The 16,639-nt window shown below is 37.3% G+C and overlaps 1 protein-coding gene across 1 annotated transcript in view; it reads left to right on the top strand.

Moving 5' to 3' along the window:
- The window catches only part of LOC135202496 (uncharacterized), an 81,683-nt gene extending 67,067 nt beyond the window's left edge, over positions 1–14,616 (top strand). The window contains exons 4-6 of the mRNA XM_064231916.1: positions 12,839–12,962; positions 13,332–13,546; positions 13,736–14,616. Of these exons, the coding sequence (XP_064087986.1) occupies positions 12,839–12,962; positions 13,332–13,546; positions 13,736–14,465 (1,069 nt within the window). The 3' untranslated portion in view covers positions 14,466–14,616. The remainder of the gene's footprint in view (positions 1–12,838; positions 12,963–13,331; positions 13,547–13,735) is intronic.
- Positions 14,617–16,639: the final 2,023 nt, after the last annotated feature.

The raw sequence follows: 16,639 nt of genomic DNA, 5'->3' as shown, positions 1-16,639 counted from the left end.
GTATGTATGTACATATGTATGTGTATATATATATATATATATATATATATATATATATATATATATATATAATTTATAAAAATGTGTATGTTTATGAATATACCTACACACACACACACACACACATATATATATATATATAATTTATAAAAAATGTGTATGTTTATGATAATACCTACCACACACACACACACACACACACACACTACTATACACACACACACACACATCTTATATATATAATATAATATATAATATTATATAGAGATATATATATATATATATTATTATATATAATATATATATTAATATATATAATATTTAGTTATTATATTATATATACACCCTACCGGAATGTGTATATACATTATATATATATATACATATATATATATATATTATATTATATATATATATATATATATAATATTTATATATATATATATATGTATACATGTATATACATACCTACATTCACACACACACACACACCCATATATTATATAAATAATTTTTCGTTTAACAAACAACTTGCGCGTGCGTACGAGAGTAAGCCAGCGTGTGTAACTATTAATCATCACACGTACACTCAGTTCCTTGGTATTCGTCATAACAGAGGGTAATCATAAAAAAAAAGAAAAAAGACAAACAGTGCCAGGTAATTACACCAAAACACGCACACAGCTCTGGCATTTCTTTTGTCCTAGAGCGCCAGATGTTGCAGCCAGAGGGCGCACCCCCTGTTTATGAACCTCTGTTTCCCGTACGAGTCGCAGGTGCGTGTTGTGTTGTGTACACGTGCAGAACAGATGTGTCTCGTTACAGATTACATTGTGCCTTATATCATTAATTACTCTTAATTACGTTTTCCGCGTTGGCACCGACGCTTAAGGTCTTTTGGCACTTAGATGCCTTGTGCCATATTACAAAAGCATCAAATATCACACACTATGATATACATATATATATATATATATATATATATATATATATATATATATATATATATATATGTATATATATATACTATACACATATATATATATATATATATATATATATTAGCAATATAAAAACACCGTATCGCGCTTCTAAGATATCAGTAGAAGTATCCACAGTAATATTCTTGTTTATCCAGACGAAATATATTTGTGGTAATTTTTTACAAAGATTATATAACTTTCTTTCACCCTTCTGTGGACTTGATCAAGTCCACAGAAGGATGGACGAAAGCTATAATCTTTGTACATATTTCCGCAAATATATTTCGTCTGGATAAACAAGAGTATTACTGTGGATCCTTTTGCTGATATATATATAATATATATGATATATATATATATATATATATATATATATATATTTATATATATTAATGAATAAATTCCTGAAACTCCTTTTGGTATACAAACGGTTATTCTAGTGTCCGAGACGGGCTAAAAACTTATATAAATCTCTTCATAAATACCTATAAATCAAGAGAGTCGTCTCTAGTTTCGACGAACCTGTTTTTCTTCAGAAGAAAGATTATTAAGGGACCCGTGGAACACGTAAGAAGGTGTAGAGAGTTTCTGCAACCTGTCAGGGTGAAGATGACAAACTGGTTGATTCTCCTAGTACTTACGATTTCCCAAATTAGTTTTGTCAGAATCGGAAGCTTTTTAAAAATTTATTTCCTTCTTCCCTTTATTACTATTAGTATTTTATTTTTTTTTTTTTTTTTTTGCTTTATCACAGTCCTCCAATTCGACTGGGTGGTATTTATAGTGTGGGGTTCCGGGTTGCATCCTGCCTCCTTAGGAGTCCATCACTTTTCTTACTATGTGAGCCGTTTCTATTATCACACTCTTCTGCATGAGTCCTGGAGCTACCTCAGCGTCTAGTTTTTCTAGATTCCTTTTCGGGGATCTTGGGATCGTGCCTAGTGCTCCTATGATAATGGGTACGATTTCCACTGGCATATCCCATCCTTCTTATTTCTATTTTCAGATCTTGATACTTATCCATTTTTTTTCCCTCTCTTCTCTTCAACTCTGGTGTCCCATGGTATTGCGACATCAATGAGTGATACTTTCTTTTTGACTTTGTCAATCAACGTCACGTCTGGTCTATTTGCACGTATCACCCTATCCGTTCTGATACCATAGTCCCAGAGGATCTTTGCCTGATCGTTTTCTATCACTCCCTCAGGTTGGTGCTCGTACTACTTATTACTGCAAGGTAGCTGATGTTTCTTGCACAGGTTCCAGTGGAGGGCTTTTGCCACTGAATCATGCCTCTTTTTGTACTGGTTCTGTGCAAGTGCCGGGCATTCGCTTGCTATGTGGTTTATGGTTTCATTTTTCGTATTGCACTTCCTACATATGGGAGAGATGTTATTTCCGTCTATCGTTCTTTGAACATATCTGGTTCTCAGGGCCTGATCTTGTGCCGCTGTTATTATTATTTTATTATTATTATTATTATTATTATTATTATTACAAGCCAGTGGACTCTAAGGACGAACCAAAGAACAGCAGAGAAATTAATCAGAGAAATTAGGTAAAATAATGAAAACTCTGTAACAAATATCGTGCGAATCTGCTATAAAAAAATAATAAAATAAATAAATAAATAAAAATCACACCTAGTTCGAAGTTCTGGAATTCCAAGACAGAATTTCACCATTTCGGAACCAACATTCCTGGCGTTGCCAAATTTGCTTACCTGACCAGTTCAAGTAAAAGAGTATGCTAATGATCTCGTCTGCTGCAGGTAGTATAGAATTCTTGGTGAATATCGGAGATTCATAAAATTGTAACTAATATTAACTTAGTACGAAGTCGATAATTAATTGTGATGTGAAATACGCTTACTCTTTCGTGGTTAAAATTTAAGCTAAATAAGTTTGTAATTGATTTTGGCTTAGTATGAAGATACTCTTGGAAAGCGTTGATAAATTTATTATGATGTGATAATGCAATTTATAAATTTTCTAATATACTGTATAAAAATACTTTATGGAGGCCCTTAGACTGAAAAAACTCCCCCAAAAAGGCAACGGGGTAAGCTGCGGTAGGTCAGTGAATTTAGTGTAAAACCGACGAATTTTCAGTATACCAAAATTGCCGAGATAATAATATACAGGGCGTCCATAAAATCCCAGTACCATTCTGAGCGGTAATTACTTGTAATGGTACTGGGACTTTATGGAAACTCTGTGTATTATTTTGATCCCCATGGAAACCATTCGCTCTGCTGCAGATATCGTGACATCCTTATCTGGAGTAGAGAGGATATGTGTTCCTGTTACCAGCACTCTCAGCTGGTGCCATTGTGGTGACAATAGCGTGAAGGAGACTATACTCTGTTTTTTTTCATCTGTCCATCTGCCAGTGGTGTTTTTGTATGGTAACACTGCGTCCCGGGCTTTAGATAGTTACGCTATGTGTAAGTTTTAGGTAAATAAAAGCATATCTGGGCGTACATTTGCAACTGAAAAGTGTTTTAAAATTTTAATAATTTACTGTATGCAAATTACACCGTTAATATTCGAAATAGGATATTATTATAATCGTTGAATGTAAGCTGAATGTAACTATCTAAAGTCCGGGACGCAGTGTTGCCATACAAAAACACCACAGGCGGATGGACAGATGAAAAAAAAACAGAGTATAGTTTTTTTTTAATTCCTTTTCAAAGAGAAAGCAGTTTAGAGTAACCACTTATAAATTTTTTTTAATGTTATCTATCCCTTTGCTCTGACAAACCAGAATCCCTGTATCAACTCGACTAGTTATTTTAGTGCCCCCGCCCCCAACCCATCCCCCTTCCATTAACAATACCCTGGGGTATCAGTCTCCCACCAACCATACCCCCAGCAACGGTAGCACCTCTCTGCTGCTGCTATTCTAACTGCTTTTTGTGGCACCGATTCATTTAGAAAGTAGATCAACCTGTTGGGGGCTCGAAGCAGAGGGCGTAGTCGCTGGGCATCGCGAAGAGGATTTAAAAGCAAATGCCCAGATTTTTTTTTTTCGATTTTTTTTCCTTCTTTCATCTTTCTACAATGAGAAGGGAAGCAGGAAATTCAGTTTTCGTTTGTAATTACGGACGTCTGCCTACCTGTCTGTCTACCTGGGTTACTCTGTCGCTGGGCACAGCGAAGGAGAGTAAAAGCAAATGCCCAGCTTCTTTTTTTTATTAGTTTTTCCTTCTCTGATCTTTCTAGAATGAGGAGGGAAGCAGGAAATTTGGTTTTAGTCTGTCTGTCTGTCTGCCTGCTTGCCTGTCTATCTGTCTGTCTGCCTGTCTGTCTGCCTGGGTTGCTCCGAAAGCAGACATGGCTGTGATTACAGACTCGGTGTATAAGCAAGTCATTTGCTATATATAAATTTCATGTTGCTGCCGTCAGTCTGACTCAAAGAGAGAGAGAGAGAGAGAGAGAGAGAGAGAGAGAGAGAGAGAGAGAAAGGGTACGAGCGAGAGGTTGAATGTCATTTAATATCACCGTGTCTCATCTTATAGTTTCAGAGACGCGTTCATGTATATTTCGAAAGCAGTTTGACTTTTACTTAAAGAAAAATATAGGTGCTATTCTTGTTGCCTTATCTCCATGGCTGTTCTCTCTCTCTCTCTCTCTCTCTCTCTCTCTCTCTCTCAGCACCATCCTTTCTTCGTATATAGTATTTTTATACATACTTGAATGTACGACAATACTTATATATATTTACACATATAGACATATATATGTACATATATGCATATGTGTATATTCTCGTACATACAAGTATGTATGAAAATACTAGAATAAGTTATTTTCACTGCACTGGACATACAGACAAAAGAAAGGACGTATATGTATATACATATTCATATATGCATATACACATATGCATTCTAGCATCATCCTGTGATTATGCAAATCTCGGCTTCATTATATAAGGTAAATATATTAATTCGTAATCACACATTATCTAGAATTCTATTCAAAAATCTAATCTCTCCATCATCTGCTCAACCTTTAATAATAATAATAATAATAATAATAATAATAATAATAATAATAATAATAATAATAATAATTCGACGACCCTGAAATAGTAACATCATATAATTGTATTTCCACCCCCCCCCCCACCCCCCCACACCCCAAGGCTACAAACACCTGCAATCTATTTTCTCAAGGTATACTTTATCAATAATCTTCTTTTTTATTTGCTGTATATAAGTTTAATTTTGCTTCTCTCAGAAAGAGAGAGAGAGAGAGAGAGAGAGAGAGAGAGAGAGAGAGAGAGAGAGAGAGAGAGACCTGCAATCTATTTCTCAAGGTACACTTAATCAATAATCTTCTTTTTTATTTGCTGTATACAAATTTAATTTGGCTTCTGTCAGAGAGAGAGAGAGAGAGAGAGAGAGAGAGAGAGAGAGAGAGAGAGAGACTTGTAGTCTATTCCTCAAGGTGCCCTTAATAGATAATCTTTTTTATTTGCTGTATATAAATTTCATTTTGCTGCTGTCAGAGAGAGAGAGAGAGAGAGAGAGAGAGAGAGCTGTAATCTGTTCCTCAAGGTACCCTTACTATATACTCTTAAACCATTCATGTGCATCCAGATCTCTCAGTAAACAGAAAAAGTATGAACCAAAAGACATTCGTTTCTCTTTGCGTCCTAATTAATTTCAAAGAAATTACGGATGATTACAGGAAATTGAGGGAGAAGAGATAAGTCAGTCATTAGAAGAATTATTGAAATGGAATGGTTTTTTTGTTTAATAATCCAATTATTTATCCTCTTTTTTTCTAAATGATCTCTCCTTTCTGTACTTCCTATTGTGTTCTGTAACTTCTTTCAAATAAATATCGTATTCTTTGGGTGCTTAATAATAATAATAATAATTGGAAATTAATAATAATAATAATAATAATGAATAATAATAATAATAATAATAATAATAATAATAATAAAATCAAGAAGAAAGTATCACTCATTGATGTCGCAATACCATGGGACACCAGAGTTGAAGAGAAAGAAAGGGAAAAAATGGATAAGTATCAAGACCTGAAAATAGAAATAAGAAGGATATGGGATATGCCAGTGGAAATCGTACCCATAATCATAGGAACACTAGGCACGATCCCAAGATCCCTGAAAAGGAATCTGTAAAAACTAGAGGCTGAAGTAGCTCCAGGACTCATGCAGAAGAGTGTGATCCTAGAAACGGCGCACATAGTAAGAAAAGTGATGGACTCCTAAGGAGGCAGGATGCAACCCGGAACCCCACACTATAAATACCACCCAGTCGAATGGAAGACTGTGATAGACCAAAAAAGAAAGAAAGAAAAAATAATGATAATAGTAATTGGATATTAATAATATAATAATAATAATAATAATAATGAATAATTTTGCAACATCCCAGACGGAAATTCTATAGGCCTATGTTGTCGTAGTCATTATTCATCTCCCAGTCAATAGGACTAAAGGACAGATGTGACTTTCACCTGAGCCCCATTGTGACGGTTTATGTGGGTCCCGGGCTTCGGAATAGGAGGTAAATTCCTTCCTAGAGGGCGAGAATGGCTCCAGTGACCCTCAGACCTACTTAATAGGTACGGGAAGAAACTCGGGTTATCTAACGGGACTTCTCTGCGTCAGCGCTCTTACTGGGGGCATCGTATAACACTCGGTTGCAATTGGCGTGTTTGGGTCTCTCTCTCTCTCTCTCTCTCTCTCTCTCTCTCTCTCTCTGCCGTGAGTCTAGTTCTATGCATGGTTTATGTTTCTCTCGTTTTTTTTAGGCTTTCTGTGACATGAGTCTTAATTTTGAGTGTGTGTGTCTGTTCGTTCGTTCGTTTTTAAGGCTTTTTCTACCGTGGGTCTAATTGTGTGTGTGTGTATTTTTAGATTTTCATTTGTGAGGCTTTCTCTGCCATGAGTCTAATTTTGGGTGTGTGCTTTATATATTTTCGTTGTTAAGGCTTTTCCTGCCGTAGGTCTAATTGTGTGTGTGCGGTTTTTTTTATTATCATTATTAGATTTTCATTTGTGATGCTTTCTCTGATATGAGTCTAATTTTGTGTGTGTGTGTGTTTTCTATATTTTCATTTTTAAGGCTTTTCTGCCCTAAGTCTAATTGTGTGCCTGCGTGTTTTTTTTTTTTTCCATTTGTGAGGCTTTCTCTGTCATGAGTCTAATTGTGCGTGTTTTTTTTTTTTTTTTTTTAGATTTTCGTTAGTTTAATCTCTTGTTTTGTTTTTGTTTTGGACGAGAGACGATGTATCGTAGGTTTTTTCTCTTTTTTTTTTTGTGAGGTTTGCACCTCATAGATATTGACTTTCTTTGTCTGTTATCGTTTTCAGCAAGAACTGTTATGTAAAAAATAAAAAATAAATAAAAAAAATCTCGTGTTCGTTTTGTCACACTTTCTGATTTATTGTCTTTACCAGATTCTGTCATTTTCATTGACTTTTTCTGTTCTCATTCTTTTGGCTCTTTCCATCTTGAACTGCTCGTTTTCATTATTGGTTCGGAACTGCAGAAGTTCAAGCCAATGAATTACTGTCCTGTTACTATTCTCATTACAGTTTAATACAATTTTTATTTACTTATTTTTTAATTAATTTTTTCATTTTTTAATAAGTGAGATATCTTCTTTCTGTATTTTCTTTTACCTCCTCTAACTTCTTGCTAATGAACACAATATTCATTGGAAGCTTGAATTTCAAGTCAATGGTCCCTTTGGAAGGCTTGTACCATATGAGAAGGTTCATCTTCTGAATAATAATAATAATAATAATAATAATAATAATAATATTAATAATAATAATAATAATAATAATAATAATATTGATGATGATGATGATGAATGCCATTCCTGACTCCAACCCTCCTTATTCGTCAGAGCTTGGGACCAGTATTAATTTTGGCTTGGTACCCCCCCCCCCCCTCTTCACCTCCCCAGTTGGTAGGTTTTCCTTGATATATTTGTACAATTCATTATTTATCCGCTCACAAAAAAAAAGTGCATAGATAAATAGAACTTGTCTAAAATTATGTGGGGGGTTTTAAACGACCTGGAAGAAAATTACTGATCAATTTTGATAATTTCAGTCGAGTTCGAACAACTTGTTTCCTTTCTAAGTTGCTGGAACCTTTGAATTACTTCCCTATCCAAAAATAGACGCTTAAACATTAGTCCGAGCTTGTGATATTTACGGATGGTCAGTCAGCCTAAAATCTAAGTTCATAGGAGATTCCATATATACTCAGAATTGCCACACATTCTAGAACTGGCTTCGGTGATTAACTTGACAGCAAAGGTTTCCAAGAATTGAATTCTATATATATAAATTCGCAAAAACTGGACTCATTGTGGAAAGAACCGAAGTGCCCCGACCTCACTTGGGAGGAAGCGACTTAAATCATATAAGGGAAAACGGAACAATGGCGTTATATAAGCTTCGAAATGTCAATGGGACTAGGGGCCAGGCGCCCACACCTATGAGGCAACTAAAAGATGACCCACTACCCTTGCAGAGTGTGACTTTTGTCGAGAGAAAGGACTGACTGTCTCGCATCTGATGTTCTTCTTTTTCTTCCCCCTGTTCTTGATAAAGGGACCAGCACGTAAGCTTCTGTAGCAGCAAGTGGCATCTAGTAGTCTGGGCACTTGGCTATACCCCGACCCGGAGACACTTGCTCTGTTAGTCTCAACCCGGTTTTACACAACTCCCTGGCGCTACTTTCGTTCCAGTGGTCTTTAAAAACCCGCTGGCGAAGTGTAGGAAGCGGAAGAAGGAATATATCCGGTTGTTTCCGTTTCCCCTTTTGTGGAAGGCGTCGGCAAATGTTTGCGAAAGAATTGGATCGGTTTTGGAAATACCATTCGGTGCTCACCTCTCTGTCTGGTTCGTTTACTAAAGGGTAGAAGAAGGCGGAAGAAATGTGATGTTGAAATACATTGTATCCACCGTCATTATTCAGATGATATTCCAGTTCGAAAAGGCACTCGTTCATAAAAAGAAACAATGAGCAGTATGACATTATGCCTAGCCCCTCACTCAGCAGACAATGCCATCATCCATCTCCATTTTTGCGCGGGAAACTTTCAACCGTCTGGAGTGCTCTTACACATCATCCATCCCCTTTCCCCGTGACGTGTCATAACCCCGAGGCTAGGAAAATAGACCTATAACAGAGCCTAATGTGTTTCCACCGTATACCTTTTACCTAACCTCTGCACTTCCATTCAGCCTTTTAAAAAGAGGAGTCTCCTCTAAAAGTCCTCTGGCACGGAAGGAGAGCAACCAGAGAGAGAGAGAAAGAAGAAAGAAAAAGAGAGGAAGAAGCCGTTGGTATTTTACGATATGGCGTAACTTAAAAGTCAGATTCGCGGCATCTTTAGGGGTTTGCCCGTCGACCTTTATAGTTCAGTGCTTTCGATCAGTGCTTTTCGAGGTTATATAAGACATCGCTGGTTAGACGGGATTGCGTCCGGTCTGTTTCTTGATTTAATTCATTTTCTTTGGTGATTTTAGCCGAGTTAGATGAAAGCGAAAATGAACATTCTTTTTGATGAGCTTTATTTTGTTCCTGTCATTTTTATATTTCGTTTTTTAGCCCATTCTGTTTAAAAATGGAAATTGATAGTCTTTTTTTATCAGTTTTATGAGCTTTCTAAATCCTCGTTGTATAATAATGGTTAGAAGAGAAGGGTGTCTTAAGAAGATATGGGTCTATACCTCGCTCTTTCTCGTTTGAATTGAGTTCAGTTTTTTTGCTCTTCACCTGCAGTGCCTCTGGAGGACTGGTATAGTCTCCACTCATAGTGGCACGTGGTCGGGCTACGGGTTCTTTTCTCTCTCACTCTTGCGCCCCTCTTACAAATATTACCGTGTTCTTATAAGCCGCACTTTTTCTGGATAAATAATTACAATCTTCAAAATTTATCATCTATCAAACGTCCCTCATTAATGTTATTCAGTGTCATTTCAGTGTAGAAATAAAGAAAATGTAGCTTCCTCAAATGTATAGTTTTTCCCCAAAAATATATGTAGACATACAAACGTATGTCTACATTTATTAGTTTGCTCTTTACTATCAGACTCGGAAAGTTTACCCCTTATCTTGTTTTCTATGGCTCCGCTTTCAGAGAGAGAGAAGAGAGAGAGAGAGAGAGAAACTTAAAACCAGTTCCCTACGTGTTGGCGGAGTGACCGGTATCTACCTGCTTTGCTGACGGTTAAGAGGTCATACCCCAGTCTCGTAGTAGCACTATGCTATGGCATGTAGACCCACGGTCTAGGTAAATTCCTAGACCGCGTGTAGACCTACAGATTTATATTAATTCTGTGGGTTATCGCCACGCATATAATTTGAGTTCACGCCGTCTGATGACACGTCTTACTGTTAGAAATATTTCAGTATTCACTGATACGACAATTTGATTTCTGTGAAGTTGGGAACGCTTGGAAGATATGAGGTGGCTTAGTACTATTTATGGTTAGAATGCTTTATTTTAGTGGGTAGTAGTTTTTTGGCTATTTTGTTCCTTAAGTTAATTAAACAAAGTCCATATAACATACATATAACAGTGTGCTTGAAATTACGTGGAAATGGTTATTTGCCTCGTATAGAATTCATTGTTCGTTTTTTTTTTTTTTCAAAACATTTAAAATAACAAATGTGTTTATTTTGTAGCTTAAAGTAAATTAAAATATTGAAGATCAATACATATGGAATAACAATTATTTATTAGCATTTCTAGCTTTAAATAGATTGAAATATTGGAGATATATAACTATTTAGTGGCATAAGGCTCCCTGTGGTGAGTGTGATAGTTGTCTGCCATGGAGTGCAATACCTTAAGTTGTGGGTAGGTAGACCAAAGTAGCTCAGGGCATTTCAGTTAAGTTGTTTCACCGGACATAGTCACTCGCCCCTCTGTGCTTCATTCACATATGACATTTAGTTGTACTGTATATCTATGGATTGATAACCTGCAGTTGACATTTTAGCACTAGACCATAACTTATCGAGGACCAGTTCCGTGAACCTACTAGAGGTTGAAAACCGGTTTGGTGTCGTGATGATGAGTGTGTGTGTGATGAGTTAAGTTAACATCACGGGCTTGTTGCAATGGAGAGAGAGAGAGAGAGATGTCGCCTTATTTGCTCCAGTTTCTGGTTAGTTGAACTCCGGGAGTGACAAAAAGACGTTGAGTCTTTGTACGTCGTCACGGTTTAGTGGCTCCGGAGTTTTTGACTTTGGAACTACCTGGAGGAGTATATTAACTTTTTTTTTTTTTAGCTGATAGGTAAGATGGATGAAAGAAGAGTGAGGGCAGTTAGCTAGCATATTAACTTGATTTCTGAGAAATGCAGTCTGTGGTTGGAAGTGCTTGCTTTCTCGTGATTGGCGCAAACACACACACACATGTATAATATATATATATATATATATATATATATATATATATATATATATATATATATATTCCAGGTGCTGTAACTGTATTATTACTATTATCATAAAGTCAAAACGAAGAATAAAATCTGCAATAATCTTTTGTTATGTTATATCATAATCCCTATGTCTTTTCTCATGAGGGAGGGTTTTTGTCAGAACACATTGATAGACTTTATCTCATTTATGTCTTGTGGAATGATGTTGGTCCCATGTTTTTATACACATTGTTAGGAAACCACCTTTGTCGAGTAACTATCAAGTGCTTTGGTCACTAAGATCAACAGGGACGGAAGAACATTGATCTTAAGGTCCCTAAAACGTTCCCACGCGCCCAGGAATCGAATCTGGGATCTCTCAGTGATATATATATATATATATATATATATATATATATATATATATATACATGTGTGTGTGTGTTTCTCCACTTATCCATAAACAGATAAGTCTAGCCTGAAGCCCTTGCACAAAATCTGTTAGTTCTAAGGCAGCTTGGTAACACGTTCTTAACCATTTGTTATTGTACTACATCATCCTCTTATATCATTTACCCACTGCCATGGTTTATTAAGTATCAGACCCCTATCAAACCATTCCACGATTCCCTGCTTCTCCTTCAGCGTGCCCCTATCTTTCATTGCAGTAAACTTTTAGTTGGTTATTCTGTTTTATCAACCTTGATTCTCTCGTTCTCCCCTTGTGACTATTCTGGTTTGACACACTTTTCTACATACATTTGCCCTTCCCTTGTCATCCTTTCCCCTTTTCTTGTTCAGTGTTTATACATTCCACCTTCAGTCACACAGCATACATACTAACTTCGCTCCCACCCACCTCCCCGACACTCTTGAGTACCAGAGCTCTTGTGTTGTGGTTTCCTTTGTTCATTGGATCAGTTGTGAGACTCTGCTCTTCACTCATTCTGTCATCATCCGGAACGTTCCTTCTAAATGCCAGTATGTCAGATTGTCAGTCACCGCAGACAGCTGACCACTCGTTTTGTCATTATCCTGAAAGTTCACTCCTCAAATAAATAAGTATATCTTAGTTTACCAGACCACTGAACTGATTAACTTCTCTCCTAGGGCTGGATTGAAAGATTAGATATTTTTATGTGGCTAGGAACCAATTGGTTACCCAGCAATGGGACATACAGCTTATTGTGGGATCTGCACCACATTATATCGAGAAATAAATTTCTAATCACCAGAAATATATTCCTATGGTTCTATGTTGGCAGAGTGGGGAATCGAACTCGTGACTACCGAATTGATAGGCGAGCATGCAACCCACTCGTCCAATGAGGAATTATAGTTCACTCCACAAACCATATGTAGCTATTCAGTTAACTTCTTTATTGTTGATTTTACTAAGTGCGAATGATTTTTCAGGTATGGTTTCAGCACGCCACACAACTATAATGACCACGAAATTTACTGCGGAGGATTTGCTCGCCAGTGGCAGAGAAACGGAGGAAAATGCGGCCCTTGTGGAGACCCCTGGGACATGAAACAGGTGAGTGTTGTTTGGACAGGTTCAAAATATGCCTTCTTTGTAGTCCATAAGCTAATTTGTTCATCTGTGACCTCATGAAGTAATACATGGATAATGGCAATTATGAAGTCTTAGTATTTTGTTACAAAGTATTTCAAAGAAGTTTCATTACCAAGCCACCTTTAAGGGTATGGGGACAGTCAGGATCTATATGAATTTGCAGGTTAAATGAACTGTTTTAACAAGTGCTGGCATATATCTTTTTTCACATTTGTACATAACTGAAGTGCACTGACTTGTCTTCAGTACAGTAGATAAACGTTGTACTGATTAGCACTCACTGAAGCGAGATGGTCACACAAAGTCGTAATGTCCTCATTTTTATTTCAGCCTCGTGACAATGAAGAAGGGGGAAAGTATGGCCTGGGAGTCATAGTGAAGAAATATAAGCACAGTAGCATCATGACAGTGGGGGTGGAACTCACAGCCAATCATAGAGGATTCTTCGAATTCCGTCTGTGCCCACACAACCAACCTCGTGTTCCTGTGACTAACGAGTGCCTAGATCAGAATGTCCTCAAGCAAGCTGATGGTTCTGGAGAAAGGTAGAAAAACAACTGTTGATCCTTACAAATATTGAATTGGACAATATTTCACTACTTGATGTCAGCTGAGGCTATTGAGCATCTTGTTGTTTGTTTCTCTATCAAATGGTGTTATTTTTGTGCCAATAGGTGTCTTTGACATATGCATGCAATTTGTTTACAGTTTAGTTATCAGAAGTGTTCTTTCAGGTACTTTCCTGGTCCAGGAGCAAAGAAATTCTACGCCAAGTACAGACTGCCTCGAGGACTCACATGCAAGCAGTGTGTGCTGCAATGGCGGTATGTGGCCGGCAACAACTGGGGAGTATGTGAGAATGGAACAGGAATGGTGGGCTGTGGCCCTCAAGAGCAGTTCCGCGCATGTGCAGATATAACAATTACTGAGGAAGACGGCTATGCTGATGACACTCCCAGCTACATTCCTGAGTACACTGACACCAACGATGTTGACTACAACGAAGTTGACACAGACAATTGGGATAAAGTGCCAAAGGTACCAGCTGGCGAGCATGTAAACCACGTAGGACACATAGTGGCCTTGGTGTTTGCCTTCCTGCTTATAATCTTAGTGCTGTTTGGACTCGTGGCTTACTTCTACTGGGCGAGAGATGCCTTGAAGAACTTCATGAAGAACCGCAGTGCAAGCTCGTGGAGGAAGACTTCGCCACCACCTCCCATTACCCCTACACAGAAAAGCGCTGTCTTGACCATCTCAGGACCAATTGGAGTCCCACCCCCAGTACCCCCACGTCGAAACAGATCCACCTCAGGAGGAGATCCCGCAACAGCTCAGAGCCAAAGAGAGATCCACTCCATCAGTGGACCAACAGCAGTCACCATCAATGGAGTGGCTGTCAAACCGGGCAATGTTCCTCAGGGCGTCGTGGCCCAGGCTCCTCTTCACGTTCCTGACGATTAAGTGTTATTTATTTATATTTCATGTGTTGTGTTGCATAGAATTACCAGTGAAGTTCTTTTTTTTTTAGCATATTCAGGAACTATGATCTCAACTTGAGCAGATTCTTCAGAACAGGTTTGAAGTTAACTCACAAACTAACAGACATTCATAGACATGATTCTAGAAGTAAAGGACAGTATATCCCTATCAAGTTTCTTGGTAAAAACGAAGAAATCTGGCATATTTACATAGTCGAGACTCAGAGCGAAAATCTACTTCGGAAAAAAGAACCACGTGTTCCTGAGTCTGACACAATCCTTTCCATATAACTGCCAATCAAAATGCGTTTCATTCTTCACTTTTTAATTCGAAATTTAGGTGTTATGCCAACATGTACAGAACTCATAAGACTAAATCAAGAGTGCTCAGCATTGCTTTCTTCTCAGAGGAGAGGTCGTAGGCCTAGATAGAGCAGCCCTTCCAAAGAATTCCCCGTTGGGGGTCGGTTAACTTGTACAGAGAAGGAGAAATGTGAAGTAGTAACTGCCACAGAAGTTTTTCCAAGTGATGCGAGTTTGTAGTCGAAAGTCGTGTGACTTATTTTTGTATGGTTGTTCGTCTAATATATGTATTTACTAAGATTTGTATTAAGTGTACTGTGATTTAATATAATTATCTATTTAGATCGTCCTTGACTCATCCTATGCAATTCTATATTACAATAAGTAGTAATTTAGTTGTGTGTTTGCCATAGGAAGTAGAAATGACAGAAACTGGTGATATGTTTAGTACGGCTTTCTCAGACAGAGAATTTATTGAGAATGTTCATAAACACTATACATTCTTCTGAGTTGTTTCTCACAAAAATTGTCATATTAAATATTACTTTATATTTTGTTTTTTTATTACAATATTGTAAATACCATTTTTTTTTCTTCACACAGGATTTTAAAACAGTTCCTATTCTTAATTCTGTAATAAATCAAGACCCGTGTGAGAATGGCTTTGAATGCTGTATACATAGGGGATTAATACATTTATTTGACATTTATACATACATTACATTAATTATATATATATATATATATATATATATATACATTAAAAAATATATCTATATATATATATATATATATATAATTTTTTGCTAAGTTTTTTTTGTGGGTCTTCCTTATGTTGCATTAAATTAGAAATATATTAAAAAAAATAAGTTTAATGACGGAACCCTCTTCTACCATTCTTTCAGTGCCGAGTTTAGTACCATAAATTTATTAATGTATTATTTCCAAATCATCTGTAAACAAATCCATGTAAGGTGTAATTCCTGTCACGTCATCTAGTTACGGGTAGGCAGTGATTTTCATTTGACATTCACGTACACCAGTACAAAAACGGCAAAGACGCCCCCGAACAAGTACCTAGCAAGCACGAGACAGTGCGTCTTGTGTTTTTTGCCAACGCAAGTCTTGACTCGACCGCGGGACGCCCCTACCCACTCTGGCCTCTTTCCGAAAAGGAATTCTATGGCCTGATCGTCTCTGGAGGCGTTGCAAGTCGCCAGATGAAGCGTGATGATGCACGAGAGGAAGACGATGAGGAAAACGAACCACACTTCGATGAGCTTCAAGTAGGTCGTCTTGGGGAAGTTGGACGAAGACTCCGAGTAGAGGGAGATGAGGACGAGGAGGGTCGTCAGGCTGATTCCTCCTCTCTCGGGGAAGGACTCCGCCGGCAGAAATAAAGTGCAGTACCTGGAAGGGAAGGAACAAGTGTTCGATTTTGTTTGTAGGCAGATATAAGTGAAATATATTTATATTTCAAAATTTATTCAAATACAGAGCACTACCAGACGCCGGAGGTCGGCCTTCTCAAACGGGGAACTGGAGGTGGGACAGAAGAAATTTAAAGAGTTTTTGGGAGATTTTTAAGTCTGATAGAAATTCAATTCTCCTCTTCAAGAAAGTTGAATTTTGGAGAAAGTGTAAGTTTGACAATAAACCATTTACTTCTCTTCCAACTTGCTTCTCCAATTAAAGACCAAGTAATGATATTATTCGGAATGATATATAATTCTCCTTGTCTGAGAACACAAACTTTGTAGATCCAAATGAAAATAACTTGAATACCCTTAGAAGAGAACAGCTCTTACCCAATGAACCCCATGAGCAACGTCGGCAGGTAAATGGCCCAGATGT

Source organism: Macrobrachium nipponense, chromosome 30 (genome assembly GCF_015104395.2).
Source record: "Macrobrachium nipponense isolate FS-2020 chromosome 30, ASM1510439v2, whole genome shotgun sequence".
In the NCBI taxonomy this organism is placed as follows: domain Eukaryota; kingdom Metazoa; phylum Arthropoda; class Malacostraca; order Decapoda; family Palaemonidae; genus Macrobrachium; species Macrobrachium nipponense.
This window is presented reverse-complemented; position numbering and strand designations above follow the sequence as displayed.